At 44.4% G+C, this 16,632-nt stretch overlaps 1 protein-coding gene across 4 annotated transcripts in view; it reads left to right on the top strand.

Moving 5' to 3' along the window:
• Positions 1 to 1,803: 1,803 nt before the first annotated feature.
• SIRT1 (sirtuin 1) overlaps positions 1,804 to 16,632 on the top strand; it is a 35,595-nt gene continuing 20,766 nt past the window's right edge. Inside the window, exons 1-4 of one of the 4 annotated variants that reach the window (XM_025397868.1) lie at positions 1,804 to 2,273; positions 4,565 to 4,681; positions 6,033 to 6,274; positions 8,892 to 9,044. In XM_025397868.1, the coding sequence (XP_025253653.1) occupies positions 1,856 to 2,273; positions 4,565 to 4,681; positions 6,033 to 6,274; positions 8,892 to 9,044 (930 nt within the window). In that variant the 5' untranslated portion in view covers positions 1,804 to 1,855. Of the gene's footprint in view, positions 2,274 to 2,302; positions 2,522 to 4,564; positions 4,682 to 6,032; positions 6,275 to 8,891; positions 9,045 to 16,632 lie in introns of those variants that run through there. The other 3 variants (XM_025397869.1, XM_025397870.1, XM_025397871.1) reach the window with 3 other exon arrangements.

Raw genomic sequence — 16,632 nt, 5'->3', positions numbered from 1 at the left:
TGAGCCACAGTGGTTTGCCGCACCAATCAACCCCTCATCTAAGTTTTATTTTTTTTGAGATGGAGTTTCGCTCTTGTAGCCCAGGCTGGAGTGCAATGGCGCGATCTTGGCTCACCGCAACCTCTGCCTCCCGGGTTCAAGCGATTCTCCGGCCTCAGCCTCTTGAGTGGCTGGGATTACAGGCATGTGCCACCACGCCCGGCTAATTTTGTATTTTTAGTAGATGTGGGGTTTCTCCATGTTGGTCAGGCTGGTCTCGAACTTCCGACCTCAGGTGATCTGCCTGCCTCGGCCTCCCAAAGTGCTGGGATTACAGGTGTGAGCCACCGCATCCAGCTAGGTTTTCAGTCCCGCATGTATTAGCTATTTGTCCTAATGCTCTCCTTCCCCTTGTCCCCCACGCTCCCAAAGATGGGTTTAAGGCTTCTAGGACTAGAGATGATCACTTTCAGAAATGAATAGTGGTGACCAGATGAAATAAGACTTTTGGATGCAGATGGGACCTTAGTGATATATTTCCAACATTCTATTTTTTATTTTTTTAATTTTAAGGATGAAGAAACAGCTTTAAGTTGATTGCCTAAAGTCACGCAAGTAATTGATGCAGTATGGCCAGAACCCACGCTCGGCTTAAAGGACAGTGTACCATAAACTCATAGAGGTCCTTTAAACAGATAGAAAGGCTGTGCTCCAGGGAGATGCCATAACAAACACTGGCTCTAGATCTACCATGGGTTATATGGGTCCTTAGTTAAGGTTAGATATGGAGTCACAGTGTCCCAGAATTTCAGGGAGAGAGGAAAGTGGAAGGGCTTTCCACTAAGCCTTTTAAACTACTAGGTACCCCTGATTTTACATCTGGTTATCTCATTTAAATCTATGACCTTTTAAAGTACTTTATTATTACAATTTAAGACATGAGAAAAATTAACTTTAGAAAAGGTTAGATAGCTCATGCTAGAAAGGAAGGACTCCAAATTTTAACCAAGAGCAGATGTGCACGGAGGCCAAACCATTTTCTTCCCGAGCTCTCCTCATACCGACCCAACAAACCCATTCTGCACGTCAGAAAACTGAGGTCCAGAGGAGGGAATTCACACACGTTTGAAGCGAATCTGGGGCCAGAAAGTAGATCGGCTGATCTCCAAACCTCCAAGTCAAAGGTCTTCCCAGGATTTGACAATCTATACCACCCTACAAGTGATGGAGAGAGGGGAAAAAGCAACTGACTAAGGAGAGAAGCTAGGAGCAGAAAAAGGAGCTAAAGAGGAGCTGTCAGAACGGTGTGAGGAGGGTGGGAAGGGAGCCTTCTCCTTTTGCCTCTATTCCTACCCATTAACGAAACAGAACGACTATCCAGCGTATTTCAGGGAGCTAAGTTCTTAGCCAGCTTCAGCTGTGTTTCAACCCTTAGCTAAAGCTAGACAACGCTAAGGCAGGCCAGGTGTACACTTCAGGTAGAAGTGGAAATTCCCAGGGCGGACCAAAACTTGAGCTGTTCAGGCGGTAGTGATTTGAGGTCGGTTTCAAAGAGAAGTTCAAAAAGCGGCCGAGGGGCGAATTTGGTTGCACTACACGCCCGCCACAAAGGCGCAGGGCCGCGGCCGCCGGGGCCGAGCGTGCTTCCAGCCCAGGCGGAGGGGTAGATGCAACAGCCTCCGCCCGTCACGTGACCCGTAGTGTTGTGGTCTGACCCGCGTGGGTGGCGGGAGCGCCGAGGGGGCGGGGGCGGCGATGGGGCGGGTCACGTGACGGGGTTTAAATCTCCCGCAGCCGGAGCCGCGGGGGCGCCAGTGCCGCGCGTCGAGCGGGAGCAGAGGAGGCGAGGGAGGAGGGCCAGAGAGGCAGTTGGAAGATGGCGGACGAGGCTGCCCTCGCCCTTCAGCCCGGCGGCTCCCCCTCGGCGGCGGGGGCCGAGAGGGAGGCCGGGTCGCCCCCCGCCGGGGAGCCGCTCCGCAAGAGGCCGCGGAGAGATGGTCCTGGCCTCGAGCGGAGCCCGGGCGAGCCCGGTGGGGCAGCCCCAGAGCGTGAGGTGCCGGCGGCCGGGGGCTGCCCGGTTGCGGCGGCGGCGCTGTGGCGGGAGGCAGAGGCGGCGGCGGCGGGCGGGGAGCAAGAGGCCCAAGCGACTGCGGCGGCTGGGGAAGGAGACAATGGGCCGGGCCTGCAGGGCCCATCTCGGGAGCCACCGCTGGCCGACAGCTTCTACGACGAAGACGACGACGACGAGGGCGAGGAGGAGGAAGAGGCGGCGGCGGCGGCGATTGGGTACCGAGGTGCGCAGGGTGCGGGCGGCCGGAACTGCGCATCTCCTCCTCCCTTTCCCCGGGCTCCTACTGGTGTGAGGTTGAGGGCGGCCGGCGACTCGGGGCAGGCTCTGCGGCGTTCCCCTCCCCACCACGGCCCTCCGCTCAGCTGCGCTCCTCCGGGGTTGCCGTTCCTGCTGCGCGAGCTGCTGGTGGATTTGCTCTTTTCCTCCGTCCGTGACCCGCCTGGGCGGCCTTGCGCTTTGCGTAGCAGCCAGGTCGGGAGACTCTCGCAGTCGCTTTAAAATAAGTTTCTCTCACCCTCTTACTCTTTTAGCATATTGGTTTTGTTAGAGCTTTTTTTTTTTCCTTTCCTTTTTCTTCTTTATTTTATTTTTCATTTGCTTTTCTTCACCCACCAACACACTTAAGTCTGCAACTTTTTGACTGTCCCGTTGGTCGGCGTTTTCAGTTGCTTTTTGTAAACTGACACCTGTGCAGTTTGCTGTTTTTTTTTTTGAAGGTCTATATTTTTATGCCTGAAGTTACAATTTTTAAAAGAGGAAAGCTGTTTCTGTAGTCACAGCCTGCAAAATTTAAAGAACATGGCTGTTTCTGAAGATACTAAAATTCTGTAATGCAGTTAGGAGTAGGCATGGGAGAGTGATAGTACTTTTAGAGCAGTTCATATTTTATTCTAATTTTGCTCTTGTACGGTAACGGTGTTTGGGCCAAGCATACCTTTTTGTACGTAGTAATGATACACACATTGAACACTTCTAGCATAATGAAGCAGATATGTTGCGATTGTCATGTTCTTCAAGGTTTTTTTTTGTTTGTTTGTTTTGTTTTGTTTTGAGACAGAGTCTTTCTCTGTCGCTAGGCTGGAGTGCAGTGGCGCGATCTCGGCTCACTGCAACCTCCGCCTGTCCCGTTCAAGCTATTCTCCTGCTTCAGCCTCCCGAGTAGCTGGGACTACAGGCACCCGCCACCACGCCCAGCTAATTTTTGTATTTTTAGCAGAGACAGGATTTCACCATGTTGGCCAGGATACTCTCGATTTCTTGACTTCGTGATTCGCCCGCATCGGCCTCCCAAAGTGCTGGGATTACCGGCGTGAGCCACCGTGCCCCGTCAGGTTTCATATTTTTGTTTCTCTCAAGGAGGAGTTTCTCTCCTTGATATGTGTTCGTCTTTATCAATACTTGGGTCAGGCCGGGCGCGGTGGCTCTTTCGTGTAACCCCAGCACTTTGGGAGGCCAAAGCGGGAGGATTTCTTGAGCCTAGGAGTTTTAGACTAGCCTGGGCAACATAGCGAGACCTCCTCTCTACTAAAAATTGAAAAAGCCGGACGTGGTGTCGCACAGCTGTAGTCCCAGCTACTGAGGTGGGAGGATTGCCCCCGAGTTTGAGGTTGCAGTGAGCTGTGATCGCGCCACTGCACTCCAGGGTGGGCGACAGAGTGAGACCTCGTCTCAAAAAAAAAGTAGTATATGCTTTTAGGGACTGGTTTAGTAAAGAGATCCTGATTTCAAGCAACACAGTTGAATATTAATTTATTATTTACCTAATAATAATAGTGTTATTGATACTGTTTAATAGAAGAAACAATGCAGAGATACCTGTTTAGTATTATGTGAGAATTTAACGTGCGCATTGCCAAGGTTATATTTGAATGACATTTTTGTGTAAATGCCCATTTATTAACACGTTTCACTAACGCTGTTGTTTGTGTTTGATACATTCTAGCTAGATTATTTTCTTTCTTTTTTTTTTAAAGACGGGGTTTCGCTAAGCTGTAGTACAATGGCGCGATCTCTGCTCACCTCTCAGCCCACTGCAACCTCCGCCTCCCGGGTTCAAGCCATTCTAGTGCCGCATCCTCCTCAGTAGTTGGGATTACAGGCATGAGCCACCATGCCTGGCTAATTTTTGTATTATTGGTAGAGACAGGGGTTTCTCCTTATTGGTCAGGCTGGTCTTGAACTCCCGACCTCAGGTGATCCACCTGCCTTGGCCTCCCAGAGCTCTGCAATTACAGGCATGAGTCACCGCGCCCGGCTATCTTTTTCTGTTTTTTAAGTAGACTTAATTTATTTTTAGATTTTGGCTGAAACTGAGTCTGAGCAGAATTCCTAAAGATGAAGAAACTGTTCCAATGAACAGTGCAAGCTGACCCCATAGGCATTCTTTACACATGCAGTATAAATGTTAAATGCTGTACTCGATGAAAATGATTACTCTATAACCGTTTATAGGTCTTCATACATTTTAGGTGCATGTTGTTTTGGCAGCCTTGACTGACTTGGTTTCTTTTGCAGATAACCTTCTGTTCGGTGATGAAATTATCACTAATGGTTTTCATTCTTGTGAAAGTGATGAGGAGGATAGAGCCTCACATGCAAGCTCTAGTGACTGGACTCCAAGGCCACGGATAGGTATGGTTCAGAGCTGTTAACTTTAGAGAGTAAATGTATGTTTTTTGATAATTTTGTTTTGAGGCAGAGTTTCGCTCTTGTTGCCCAGGCTGGAGTGCAATGGCGCAGTCTCGGCTTACCGCACCCTCCACCTTCCGTGTTCAAGCGATTCTCCTGCCTCAGCCTCCTGAGCAGCTGGGATTACAGGCATATACCGCTATGCCCGGCTAATTTTGTATTTTTAGTAGAGACGGGGTTTCACCATGTTGGTCAGGCTGGTCTTGAACTCCCGACCTCAGGTGATCCGCCCGCCTCAGCCTCCCAAAGTGCTGAGATTACAGGCATGAGCCACCTCGCCCAGCCTCATTTGTACCCTTTTTGTGTAGTGTTCTTCATCCAGTTAGAATATCTTCCTCCCTCACTTCATGTTCCTTCTTTGTTTTTTTCACTTTATTTTACACTTACCACTTCTTGACAAGCTCTGTATCTTATTTTTTTAATTGTATTGTTTCCTGGTCTAGAATATAAGCTCGATGGGAGCAGGAATTTTTGACCGACTTGTATACTCCTGTCTTGTCAGTGCCTAAAAAAGTGCCTGGCACATAGTTTGTGCTCAGTAAATACTTAATAAATATGTGAATGAAGCAAAGTATTTCGATATAGAAAGCATTATCAGTTTTTTTATACCAAAGGTATAACATAACCATCTTGAAAGTGGATCTTTTTATGTTCTCACTCTTACAAATGGCTTGACTATTTAAACAGTGAAGATCAGTTTCTCTTTGGTGTCTGATTTATTTATTAATTTTTTTTGGTTTTCTCAAGCTAGGGAGCTGGTTTGAGCAATTTCAGGGTAAAAGAAAATGATTAATTCTCAGAACATCAACATTGTATGTATTATCTTGGAAGATTGGTTAAGATCAAATTGAAAAATTACCGGAAAAAAATTAAGATGGCAGTTATGTATAGATTTTCATTTATTTTTCCTGTGTGGTTTTAATGATAAGTAATACAGGCTTTTAGGACTGGTAAGATCTTTTGTGTGTTGATTTGTAGAACCCTTTGGTAAATACTTTTGTTACTGTGTGTTTCTAGGTATTAACCATAAGAACTTAATTCTAGTTGTTAATTAGACTCTTAAAATATATACTTAATAGCTCAAGGGGGTCTTCCCAACTCTTGATTAGATCTTCCTAATCTCATTGGGATATAGCATTAATTTTGAGGGTGTACTGAGAATAGAATACCATTAAATTGCATTTTCTTACTTTGCAAAAAACCCTCACAGGTTACTAACTCATTACTTCAGAAAATAAATGAGATTTTTAGTTACTTGATAAGTTGACTTTAAGTCTTTTCCCCCTTATTGTAGGTCCATATACTTTTGTTCAGCAACATCTTATGATTGGCACAGATCCTCGAACAATTCTTAAAGATTTATTGCCGGAAACAATTCCTCCACCTGAGTTGGATGATATGACACTGTGGCAGATTGTTATTAATATCCTTTCAGAACCACCAAAAAGGAAAAAACGAAAAGATATTAATACAATTGAAGATGCTGTGAAATTACTGCAAGAGTGCAAAAAAATTATAGTTCTAACTGGAGCTGGGGTATGTAAGACTAGTAAATGTGGGAAGTCGTATATGTATTTTCTCATGCCTTTTCCAAGTAGGAAGCATTTTTCTGGTTTAGAAAGATTTATCCTTACGTGATAATGGATGTTTGGAAACTGCCAAAAACTGAGTGCAGCAGCAGTTGCTAAATTAGTTCAGATTTTTAAAACCTCTCCAACAGCCTTAAAAAAATATTTGCTTCTGCTTATTTATAGCACACTGGGTAAATGGAGTTAAGGCAAGATTTTTACCTGCATTTTATTACAGCTCCTAAAGGAGATGCAGGGAATTGAAACTGCTTTTGTTAACGGATGTCAGAGTCTGATAGAGAAATTGGCTATTTGTTCGATCTTTATGAGAAACTGGAAACCTACTTGGTATTCACAAGTGAAAAACTTAATGTTGGGAAGATAACAGATTCCTGCCTTCCCTTCGTTTTAATTAAGATGATGTGATTGTGGCGACATTTTCTCTTTGATCTACGTTAGGGTTGCAGCTAATTAGTTACCTAAGGCTATTGCATAGTGTGTGTTTTATGCAGAGTATATTACATGTTAGCAGCCAGAGCAACTGCTGTAAAATTTTGTCCTGTTTTCTGCTGTTCCGAGTTGTGAAAGGGTGTTGCATAATCTTAGATGATCATCAGGAGAATGTTTTGCTCACAGATAACGATGTAGACAAGTTTGTTTAACTTGAATTGACCTTGACTCCAGGTCAAATTGGAGTCAGCTCTGGTAAGATGATGAAACAATAACTTCTGGAATCGCTATCTGAAATGTCAGGATTTTTTTGTACGATTAGTGCATAAGTCTCCAAATAAATGAATAATTGAAATATTACACACTTTTTTTTTTTTTTTGGATACAGCGTCTTGCTGTGTTGCCCTGGCTGGAGTGCAGTGGTGCCATCATGGCTCACTGCAACCTCAGCGTCTCCTGGCCTGTACAGTGTTTGTTTCCTTTTTTTTTTTTTTTTCAAGAGAGACAGAGTCTTGTTCTGTTGCCCAGGCTGGTGGAGTGCAGTGGCGCAGTCTTTTGGCTCACTGCAACCTCTGCCTCCCGGGTTCAAGCAGTTCTCTTGCCTCAGCCTCCCGAGTAACTGGGATTACAGGCACACGCCACCACACCCAGCTAATTTTTGTATTTTTAGTAGAGACAGGGTTTCGCCATATTGGCCAGGCTGGTCTCAGACTCCTGACCTCGTGATCCGCCCGCCTTGGCCTCCCAAAGCGCCAGGATTACAGGCGTGATCCACCGCGCCTGGCTATACATTGTTTTTTTAATGAAAATAGAAAATTGTAGTATTGAGGTAATAGAATCCTAACTAAAGGAGCAATTTCTTTGGAATTATTTTTCTGTAATAGAAATTCTTGGCTGGTGGAGTGCCTCATGCATGTAATTCCAGCACTTTGGGAGGCTAAAGTGGGAGGATCACTTGAGCCCTGGAGTTCGAGATCACCCTGAGCAACATAGACCCTGTCTCTACAAAAAATTAGCCTGGTGTGCTCGTGTGTACTTGTAGTCCCAGCTACTCAGGAGGCTGAGGTGGGAGGATTGCTTGAGCCGGAAAAGTTGAGGCCACAGTGAGCCATGATGGCACCACTGCACTCCAAGGCCTGGCATTAGAGCGAAAGTGTCTTAAAAAAAAAAAAGAACAAAAGGCCAGGCACGGTGGCTCACACCTGTAAGCCCAGTATTTTGGGAGGCCGAGGTGGGCAGATCACAATGTCAGGAGATTGAGACCATCCTGGCTAACACGGTGAAACCCCGTCTCTACTAAAAATACAAAAAATTATCCCTGCGTGGTGGCGGGCGCCTGTAGTCCCAGCAGCTCGGGAGGCTGAGGCAGGAGAATGGTATGAACCTGGGAGGTGTAGCTTGCAGTGAGCTGAGATCGTGCCACTGCACTCCAGACTGGACAATAGAGCAAGACTCCGTCTCAAAAAAAAAAAAAATTCTTCCCTACTTTCTCCTTAAAATAATTTATTGAAATGGTTTATTTTCTTCTCAAATTGTATTTGCTTTAATTTGTTGGCTAAATGCTTAAAAGGCTTAAAATTAGCCTGACTTAAAAATTCCTTATTTGTGTTAAAGATGGAATATGAGGTGTATTTAATTCTACTCAGTTATTTGGGAGTTTTATTTCTGAAATAAGGGTAGGATTGTGTTTTTATTTTTTATTTATTTATTTATTTTTTGAGACAGAGTTTCACTCTTTTTGCCCAGGCTGGAGTGCAATGGCGCGATCTCGGCTCACCACAACCTCCGCCTCCCGGGTTCAAGCGATTCTCCTGCCTCAGCCTCCCGAGTAGCTGGGATTACAGGCATGTGCCACCACCCCGGCTAATTTTGTATTTTTAGTAGAGACGGGGTTTCTCCATGTTGGTCAGGCTGGTCTTGAACTCCCGACCTCAGGTGATCCACCTGCCTCGGTCTCCCAAAGTGCTGGGGTTACAAGCGTGAGCCACCGCGCCCGGCGTATTTTTATTTCTTAAAAGACGTTTCATTCTAAAATTTTCTTTCTCAACTCTTAGCTAATTATATGGTAAGAGAGCTAGCTAGTTCCTATAAAGGTAGAAGATTTAATTTTACAAATTATGCCATGCACATTTTAGGTGTCTGTTTCATGTGGAATACCTGACTTCAGGTCAAGGGATGGTATTTATGCTCGCCTTGCTGTAGACTTCCCAGATCTTCCAGATCCTCAAGCGATGTTTGATATTGAATATTTCAGAAAAGATCCAAGACCATTCTTCAAGTTTGCAAAGGTACTATGAACTCTTCTGGTTGTTTCTTTGGCTTTCTCTCATGAAAATGTATTTTGTTCATATATAGCCACCTTAAGGTTATCATTCATTGTTTAGTAAAGTGGATGCTGCTACTGTGGCGGAAGAAGATCACTCATTATGGCCAGAATTCCCTTATTCCTAGAGAAGGACTATCATCTACTTCATTTTAGAGTGAGCTTATTTTCAAAGAGACAGTTTCATATTTTTAAAATTGCCCTTCAGCAATGGTCATTATTCTGCCTGGGCTTTTTAAAGAAGTTTGTACACCATATAAAAGTAACATAACTTGTGATTTTTAATATTTTATTAGAGATTGTAAAGGCGTTATAACATCACTTTGGTGTTCTGTAGTCAAATTTTAACAAGGATGTGCCTGAAAAATCATTTCTAATTAGAGAATGGGAAGATTCTTGGGTTGCATTGTTGTCAACAAATTGCAGAGGAGCCTTATTCTGTATAGTTGCACTGTCCAGTTCAGAAGCCACTAGCCACATGTGGCTGTTGAGTACTTGAAATATATTTACATGTGCAATAAGTGTAAAAGATGTATCAGATTTTAGAGATCCAGTATGGAAAATACAAAGTATTTCATTAGTTTTATTTATCAAATGTTAAACAAATATTGGTTTTTATATGGAAAAAATACTTTTTAAAATTAATTTTGAATTCTTACTTTTGAAGTACTTTTGATACTGGGTTAAATAAAATGTATTTTGGGCTGTGCATGTTGCATCATGCCTGTAATTTCAGCACTTTGGGAGGCCAAGGTAGGAGGATCAGTTGAGCCCAGAAGTTTGAGACCAGCCTGAGCAACATAATGAGACTCCGTCTCTACAAAATAAATAATAAAATTTGCTGAGCATGGTGGTGTGCACCTGTAGACCTAGCCACTCAGGAGTCTGAGGTGGGAAGATCCCTTAAGCTCAGGAGCTCAAGACTCGAAGTGAATGATGATCTGCTACTGCATTCCACCCTGGGCAACAGAGCAAGAGTGTTTCAAAAATATATGTATATTTTTTGAAGTTTTTACTTTTTCTTTTCTTTTTTTTTTTTTGAGATGGAGTCTTGCTCTGTTGCCCAGGCTGGAGTGCAATGGCATGATCTTGGCTCATCACAACCTTTGCCTCCCAGGTTCAAGTGATTCTCCTGCCTCAGCCTCCCGAGTAGCTGGGATATTACAGGTGCATGCCACCATGCCCAGCTAATTTCTGTATTTTTAGTAGAGACAGGGTTTCACCAAGTTGGCCAGGATGGTCTTGAACCCCTGACTTCCAGTGATCCACCTGCCTCTGCCTCCCAAAGCGCTAGGATTACAGGCGTGAGCCACCGTGCCTGGGCAAAGTTTTCACCGTAATGTAGTTACTAAAAGAAACAAAGTTATATGTATGTCTCACATTATATACCTGTTGTACAGCTTTGCTTTAGCGTATAAAGTTTAATAATGCATTATACCATTCTCAAGAGATTTAGTCATTAGAAAACTTTTCTTTCCTGTATTTTAGTCTTTTGGAAAGAAATTACAAAATTTGTTATTGTTAAACTTGGAGGTACATATACTTGAAAGAGTCACTTTATTTTATGTAAGTACCGGGATACATGTGCAGAATACGCAGGTTTGTTACATAGGTGTACATGTGCCATGGTGGTTTGCTGCATCTGTCAACCTGTCGTCTAGGTTTTAAGCCCCACATGCATTAGATATTTGTCCTAATGCTCTTCCACCCCTTGTCCCCACCTCCTGACAGGCCCCAGTGTGTGGTGTTCCCCACCCTGTGTCCATGTGTTCTCATTACTCAATTTTCACTTATGAGTGAGGACATGCTGTGTTTGGTTTTCTGTTCCTTGTGTTAGTTTGCTGAGGATGATGGCTTCCAGCGAGAGAATCTTGTATTACTGGCTTTTTTCCCCCTTAATCGTTAGAAAATGTGAATAGGGACGACTTTAATGAATCCAGAAGTTAATGAACCTAGTTGTTTTTTTTTTTGAGATGGAGTCTCGCTCTGTTGCCCAGGCTGAAGTGCGGTGGCGTGATCTCCGCTCACCACACAACCTCCACCTCCCGAGTTCAAGCGATTCTCCTGCCTCAGCCTCCCGAGTTGTTGGGACTACAGGCGCATGCTGCCATGCCAGGCCAATTTTTGTATTTTTGGTAGAGATGGGGTTTCACTATGTTGGCCAGGTTGGTCTCGAACTTCTGACCTTGTGATCCGCCCATCTCAGCCTCCCAAAGTGCTGGGATTACAGGTGCCAGGCACCGTGCCCGGCCAGTGAACCTAAATTTTAGCTAAACGGTGGCCTCATCTACTTTCCGACCATGTGGTGTATTTACCTGACTACAAGAGAAGCTCTGCTAATTCAGGATAAATTGTGTTACTTAAATTGGTGACTGTCTTTAAAGAAAAGTAATTTTTTGGATGCAGTGGCTCACGCCTATAATCCCAGTGCTTTGGGAAGCTGAGATAGGAAGATCTCTTGAACTCAGGAGTTTGAGACCAGCCTGGGCAACACAGTGAGACCCCGTCACTACACCCCCCGCCCCATGTAATTTTTGTTTTATCCAGGTTGTGGTACATTAAATGGGCATTAGTGTAAAGTGGGAAAATTATATTATAAATTCTTGAATATGATTACTAAACTGAATTTGAATTTGAAAAGTTTTCAGGCTATCGAGAATTTTTAATTTAAAACTTACAATTTGAACTTTTTACTTCATATATCCGTAATAACGATGGTCATCTATATCTAGCTTTTAGAGCAGACAACTGGTTCATACCTGGTTTGAATAAATAAAGTTATTTTTTGTTAATTATGGATTAGTGAAGATTTACTGTTTTAACCTACTCTTGCTAGTGGCACTGCCGCATGGTTTTGAAGACCGGTGAAATATGACTTAAAGGTTTCTTGAATTGGAGCTAGGACACTGGCATTATGAAATCTCCATGTAGCACAGACATTGACACTATCAGAAGATCAGCAAGTAACTAGAACTTACTTTGATCTTAAATCTAACTACAAAAACTTGATTCACTAGTTATGGAGAATACAGTTTTTATTGTTAAACTGAAAAAAGATTCAATCACTTATAAGATGTAACCTCTTCTAATCCTGTTTATATACATTTATTTATTATTATTATTTTTTGAGATGGAGTCTTACTCTGTTGCCAGGCTGTAGTGCAGTGGTGCGATCTTGGCTCCCTGCAACCTCCACCTCCCGGGTTCAAGCAATTCTCTTGCCTCAGCCTCCCAAGTAGCTGGGACTACAGGCACATGCCACCATGATCAGTATTTTTAGTAGAGATGGGTTTTACCATGTTGGCAAGGATGGGTCTCGTGACCTCGTGATCGGCCTGTTTCAGCCTCCCAGTGTGTTGGGATTATAGGTGTGAGCCACCACGTCCAGCTGATTAATTTTGCTTTTCTGAGTTTTCATTTATGGTAATGGTTAAAGCAGCTAGCCTTTACAATTATTATTCACATATAATTCTTTGTCTATCTTTTAATTCTCACACTGGTAACTGACTAAAAAAAAGAAAGCTTCTAGGCCGAGCACAGTGGCCCACACCTGTAATCCCAGCACTTTGGGAGGCTGAGGTGGGTGGATCACCTCAGGTCAGGAGTTCAAGACCAGCCTGGCCAACACAGCAAAACCCTGTCTCTAATAAAAAATACAAAAATCAGCCAGGCGTGGTGGCAGGCGCTTGTCATCCCAGCTACACGGGAGGCTGAGATGAGGAGAATTGCTTGAACCCAGGAGGCAGAGGTTGCAGTGAACCAATATTGTTTAAGGAGAAATAAGTAAGGACAAAGAGTGTGGGGGATAGTACCCTGAAACAGAGGATGGGGAGGGTATGTAAATATTACCAATATTTTACTGAATTTGTAAATATTACAAGAACAGAATACTTACAGGATAACCTAAGCTTTTTTGTGAGTCAGTGTACTAGGCAGAGAGTTCACTAAAATGGTTTTTGATTTTTGCTACTTATGAGAAAACATTAAAAATGAAGCCATGAAAAGAGAAAATATTGGTGAAATTTAGATACTTCGGAAGGAAAGAATTTCTATACCATCTATTATATCATTGATTGTGATTATTGAGAATGAACTTAATTTTTTTTTGGGGGGGGAAGACAGAGTTTTGCTCTTGTCACCCAGGCTGGAGTGCAGTGGTGGGATCTCGGCTCACTGCAACCTTCGTGTCTGGAGTTCAAGCAATTCTGCCTCAGCCTACTGAGTAGCTGGGATTGCAGGTGCCCACCACCACGCCCAGCTAATTTTTGTTATTTTAGTAGAGATGGGGTTTCACCATGTTGGTCAGGCTGGTCTTAAACTCCTGACCTCAGGTGATCCTCCTGCCTAGGCCAAAGTGCTGGGATTACAGGCGTGAGCCCCCCCCCATGCCCAGCCCTTAAATTTCATTTAGACTGGAAATTTCAAGTAATGGAGGGGTGTGTTAAAGAAGTTATTGCTCTGTTACAGCAGTTTCTTAAATTTGGCACTATTGACATTTTGGGCTGGATTTTTTTTTTTTTTTTCCCCGAGACAGTTTTACTCTGTCAAGCCATCACAGCTCATTGCAGCCTTGAACTCCTGGGCTCCTGCTTGAGCCTCCTGAGTAGCTGAGACCGTAGGCACGTACTGCATACCTAGCTAAATGTTTTTTTTTTGACTTTTTTTTTTTTTTTTTTTTGGTAGAGTCAGGTTTTCACTATGTTGTCCAGGCTGGTCTTGAAATCCTGGGTTCAAGCGATCCTCCTGCTTAGCCTTACAAAGTGTTGGGATTATAGGCATAAGCCACTGCACCCGGCCTTGGGCTGATATTTATTTGCTGTGGGGAACTTTCCTGTGCGTTGTAGAACGTTTGTCAATATCCCTGACCGGCCAGGTGCAGCGGCTCACACCTGTAATCTCAGCACTTTGGGAGGATGAGGTGGGCAGATCACTTGAGGCTGGAAGTTCAGAAGAGACCAGCCTGGCCAACATGGTGAAACCCTGTCTCTACTAAAGATACAAAAATTAGCCAGGTGTGGTGGTGCATGCTGAGGCATGAGAATCACTTGAACTCAGGAGGCTGAGTTTGCTGTGAGCCAAGATTGCGCCACTGTACTCCAGCCTGGGTGACAGAGCAAGAATTTGTCTCAAACAAAACAAAACAAAACAAAAATCCCTGGCCTCCACCTACGAAATGCCATTTGTATCCCCACCCCAAGTCCTGATGATAAAAAATGTCTTCAAAATGTTCCTTGTGAATTACTCATTGAGGCTAATTGAGGTGGCTCACGACTTTAATCCCAGCCCTTTGGAAGGCCGAGGCTGGCAGATCACTTAAGCCCAGGTGACCAGCCTGGTCAACGTGGCAAAACCCTGTCTCTACTAAGAAAAAATAGCCAGATGTGGTGGTGCACACCTGTAATCTCAGCTACTCAGGAGGCTGAGGCAGGAGAATCACTTGAACCTGGGAGGCGGAGGTTGCAGGATTCTTTCACACAAAGACAGTTAAGGCCAGTTTTAAAGCTATGGGGCTTTTTTTTTTTTTTTTTTTTGAGACGGAGTCTCGCTCTGTCACCCAGGCTGGAGTGCAGTGGCTGGATCTCAGCTCACTGCAAGCTCCGCCTCCTGGGTTCACGCCATTCTCCGGCCTCAGCCTCTCGAGTAGCTGGGACTACAGGCGCCCGCCACCTCGCCCGGCTAGTTTTTTGTATTTCTTAATAGAGACGGGGTTTCACCGTGTTAGCCAGGATGGTCTCGATCTCCTGACCTCGTGATCCGCCCGTCTCGGCCTCCCAAAGTGCTGGGATTACAGGCTTGAGCCACCGCGCCCGGCCAGCTATGGGGCTTTAAATTTAAGTTAAATACATTTCTGAACTATATTTTTTTTGTTTGTTTTTTGGAGATGGAGTTTTGCTCTTGTTGCTCAGGCTGGAGTGCGATGGTGCAATCTCAGCTCACTGCAACCTCCGCCTCCCAGGTTCAAGTGATTCTCCTGCCTCAGCCTCTTGAGTAGCCTTGATTACGGGAGCTTGGCTTACTACAACCTCTGCTTCCCGGGTTCAAGCAGTTCTCCTGCCTCAGCCTCCTGAGTAGCTGGGATTACAGGTGCTCACCACCATGCCTGGCTAATTTTGTATTTTTAGTAGAGACGGGGCTTAAGTGATATTCACCATATTGGCCAGGCTGGTCTTGAACTCCTGACCTTGTGATCCACCCATCTCTGCCTCTCAGAGTGCTGGTATTACAGGCATGAGCCACTGTGCCCAGCCATTTTTTAAAATTTTTAGCAGAGATGGGGTTTCATCATGTTGGCCAGGCTGGTCTCGAACTCCTGACCTCAGGTGATCCACCCACCTTGGCCTCCTAAAGTTCTGGAATTACAGGCGTGAGCCACCTCGCCCTGCCTGAATTGTGTTCTTATCCTTCTGCATAATGACTTAAATTGATAATAAGTTGTGGTCATGGTTCTCAGAAACCTAAAATAATTCACTGATGCTAATAAAAATGAGTGGTTGTATTTACAGTCAAGGTGAAACTGAATTAGGATGTATAAAATAATTTTTTTTAAATAAAAAGGACTGTGTTCGGTGGGGCGTGGTGGCTCACACCTGTAATTCCAGCACTTTGGGAGGTCACAATGGGCGGATCACAAGGTCAAAAGTTTGAGACCAGCCTGACCAATATGGTGAAACCACATCTCTACTAAAAATACAAAAATTAGATGGACGTGGTGGCGCGCGCTGTAATCCCAGCTACTCAGGAGGCTGAGGCAGGAGAATGGCGTGAACCCAGGAGGCGGAGCTTGTAGTGAGCTGAGATCTGGCCACTGCACTCCAGCCTGGGCTACAGAGCAAGACTCCGTCTCAAAAAAAAAAAAAAAAAATCAACGTCAGTAAAAAGAAAATAGATGGTAGCCACCGTGCCATTCATCTGAAGATAATGTTTTAATACGTGTATATGGATTATATATGTATACATTTATAGTATTGTAGCTGGATTTATGTTACCTTTTTAGCGTAAAATTTGGCTTTTGCTGGGCCCGGTGGCTTGCGATTGTAGTCCCAGCAACTCAAGAGGGTAGGGTGGGAAGATTGCTTGAACCAAAGAGTTTGAGGCTGCAGTGAGCTGTGATCTCACCTCTGCACACCAGCCTGAGTGACAGAGCAAGACCCATCCCTGAAAAGAAAAAAGTTGGCTGTTTTACTTTGCTTTCGATTTGTAGTATTTTCTACTTAATATAATAAACTTACTTTCTGTGAGGTACTTGAATACTTTTTTTTTTTTTTTTTTTTTTTTTGAGACAGAGTCTCTTGCTCTGTCGCCCAGGCTGGAGTGCAGTGGCGCGATCTCGGCTCACTGCAAGCTCCGCCTCCCGGGTTCCCGCCATTCTACTGCCTGAGCCTCTCGAGTAGCTGGGACTACAGGCGCCTGCCACCACGCCGGGCTAATTTTTTTTATTTGTATTTTTTAGTAGAGATGGGGTTTCACTGTGGTCTCGATCTCCTGACCTCGTGATCCGCCCGTCTCGGCCTCCCAAAGTGCTGGGATTGAATACTTTTTAATGGTGGTTTATG

The sequence above is a fragment of the Theropithecus gelada genome, chromosome 9, assembly GCF_003255815.1.
Source record: "Theropithecus gelada isolate Dixy chromosome 9, Tgel_1.0, whole genome shotgun sequence".
NCBI classification, from domain to species: Eukaryota; Metazoa; Chordata; class Mammalia; order Primates; family Cercopithecidae; genus Theropithecus; species Theropithecus gelada.
Note: the sequence above shows the minus strand (reverse complement) of the source record. Positions and strands in the feature narration are given on the sequence as shown.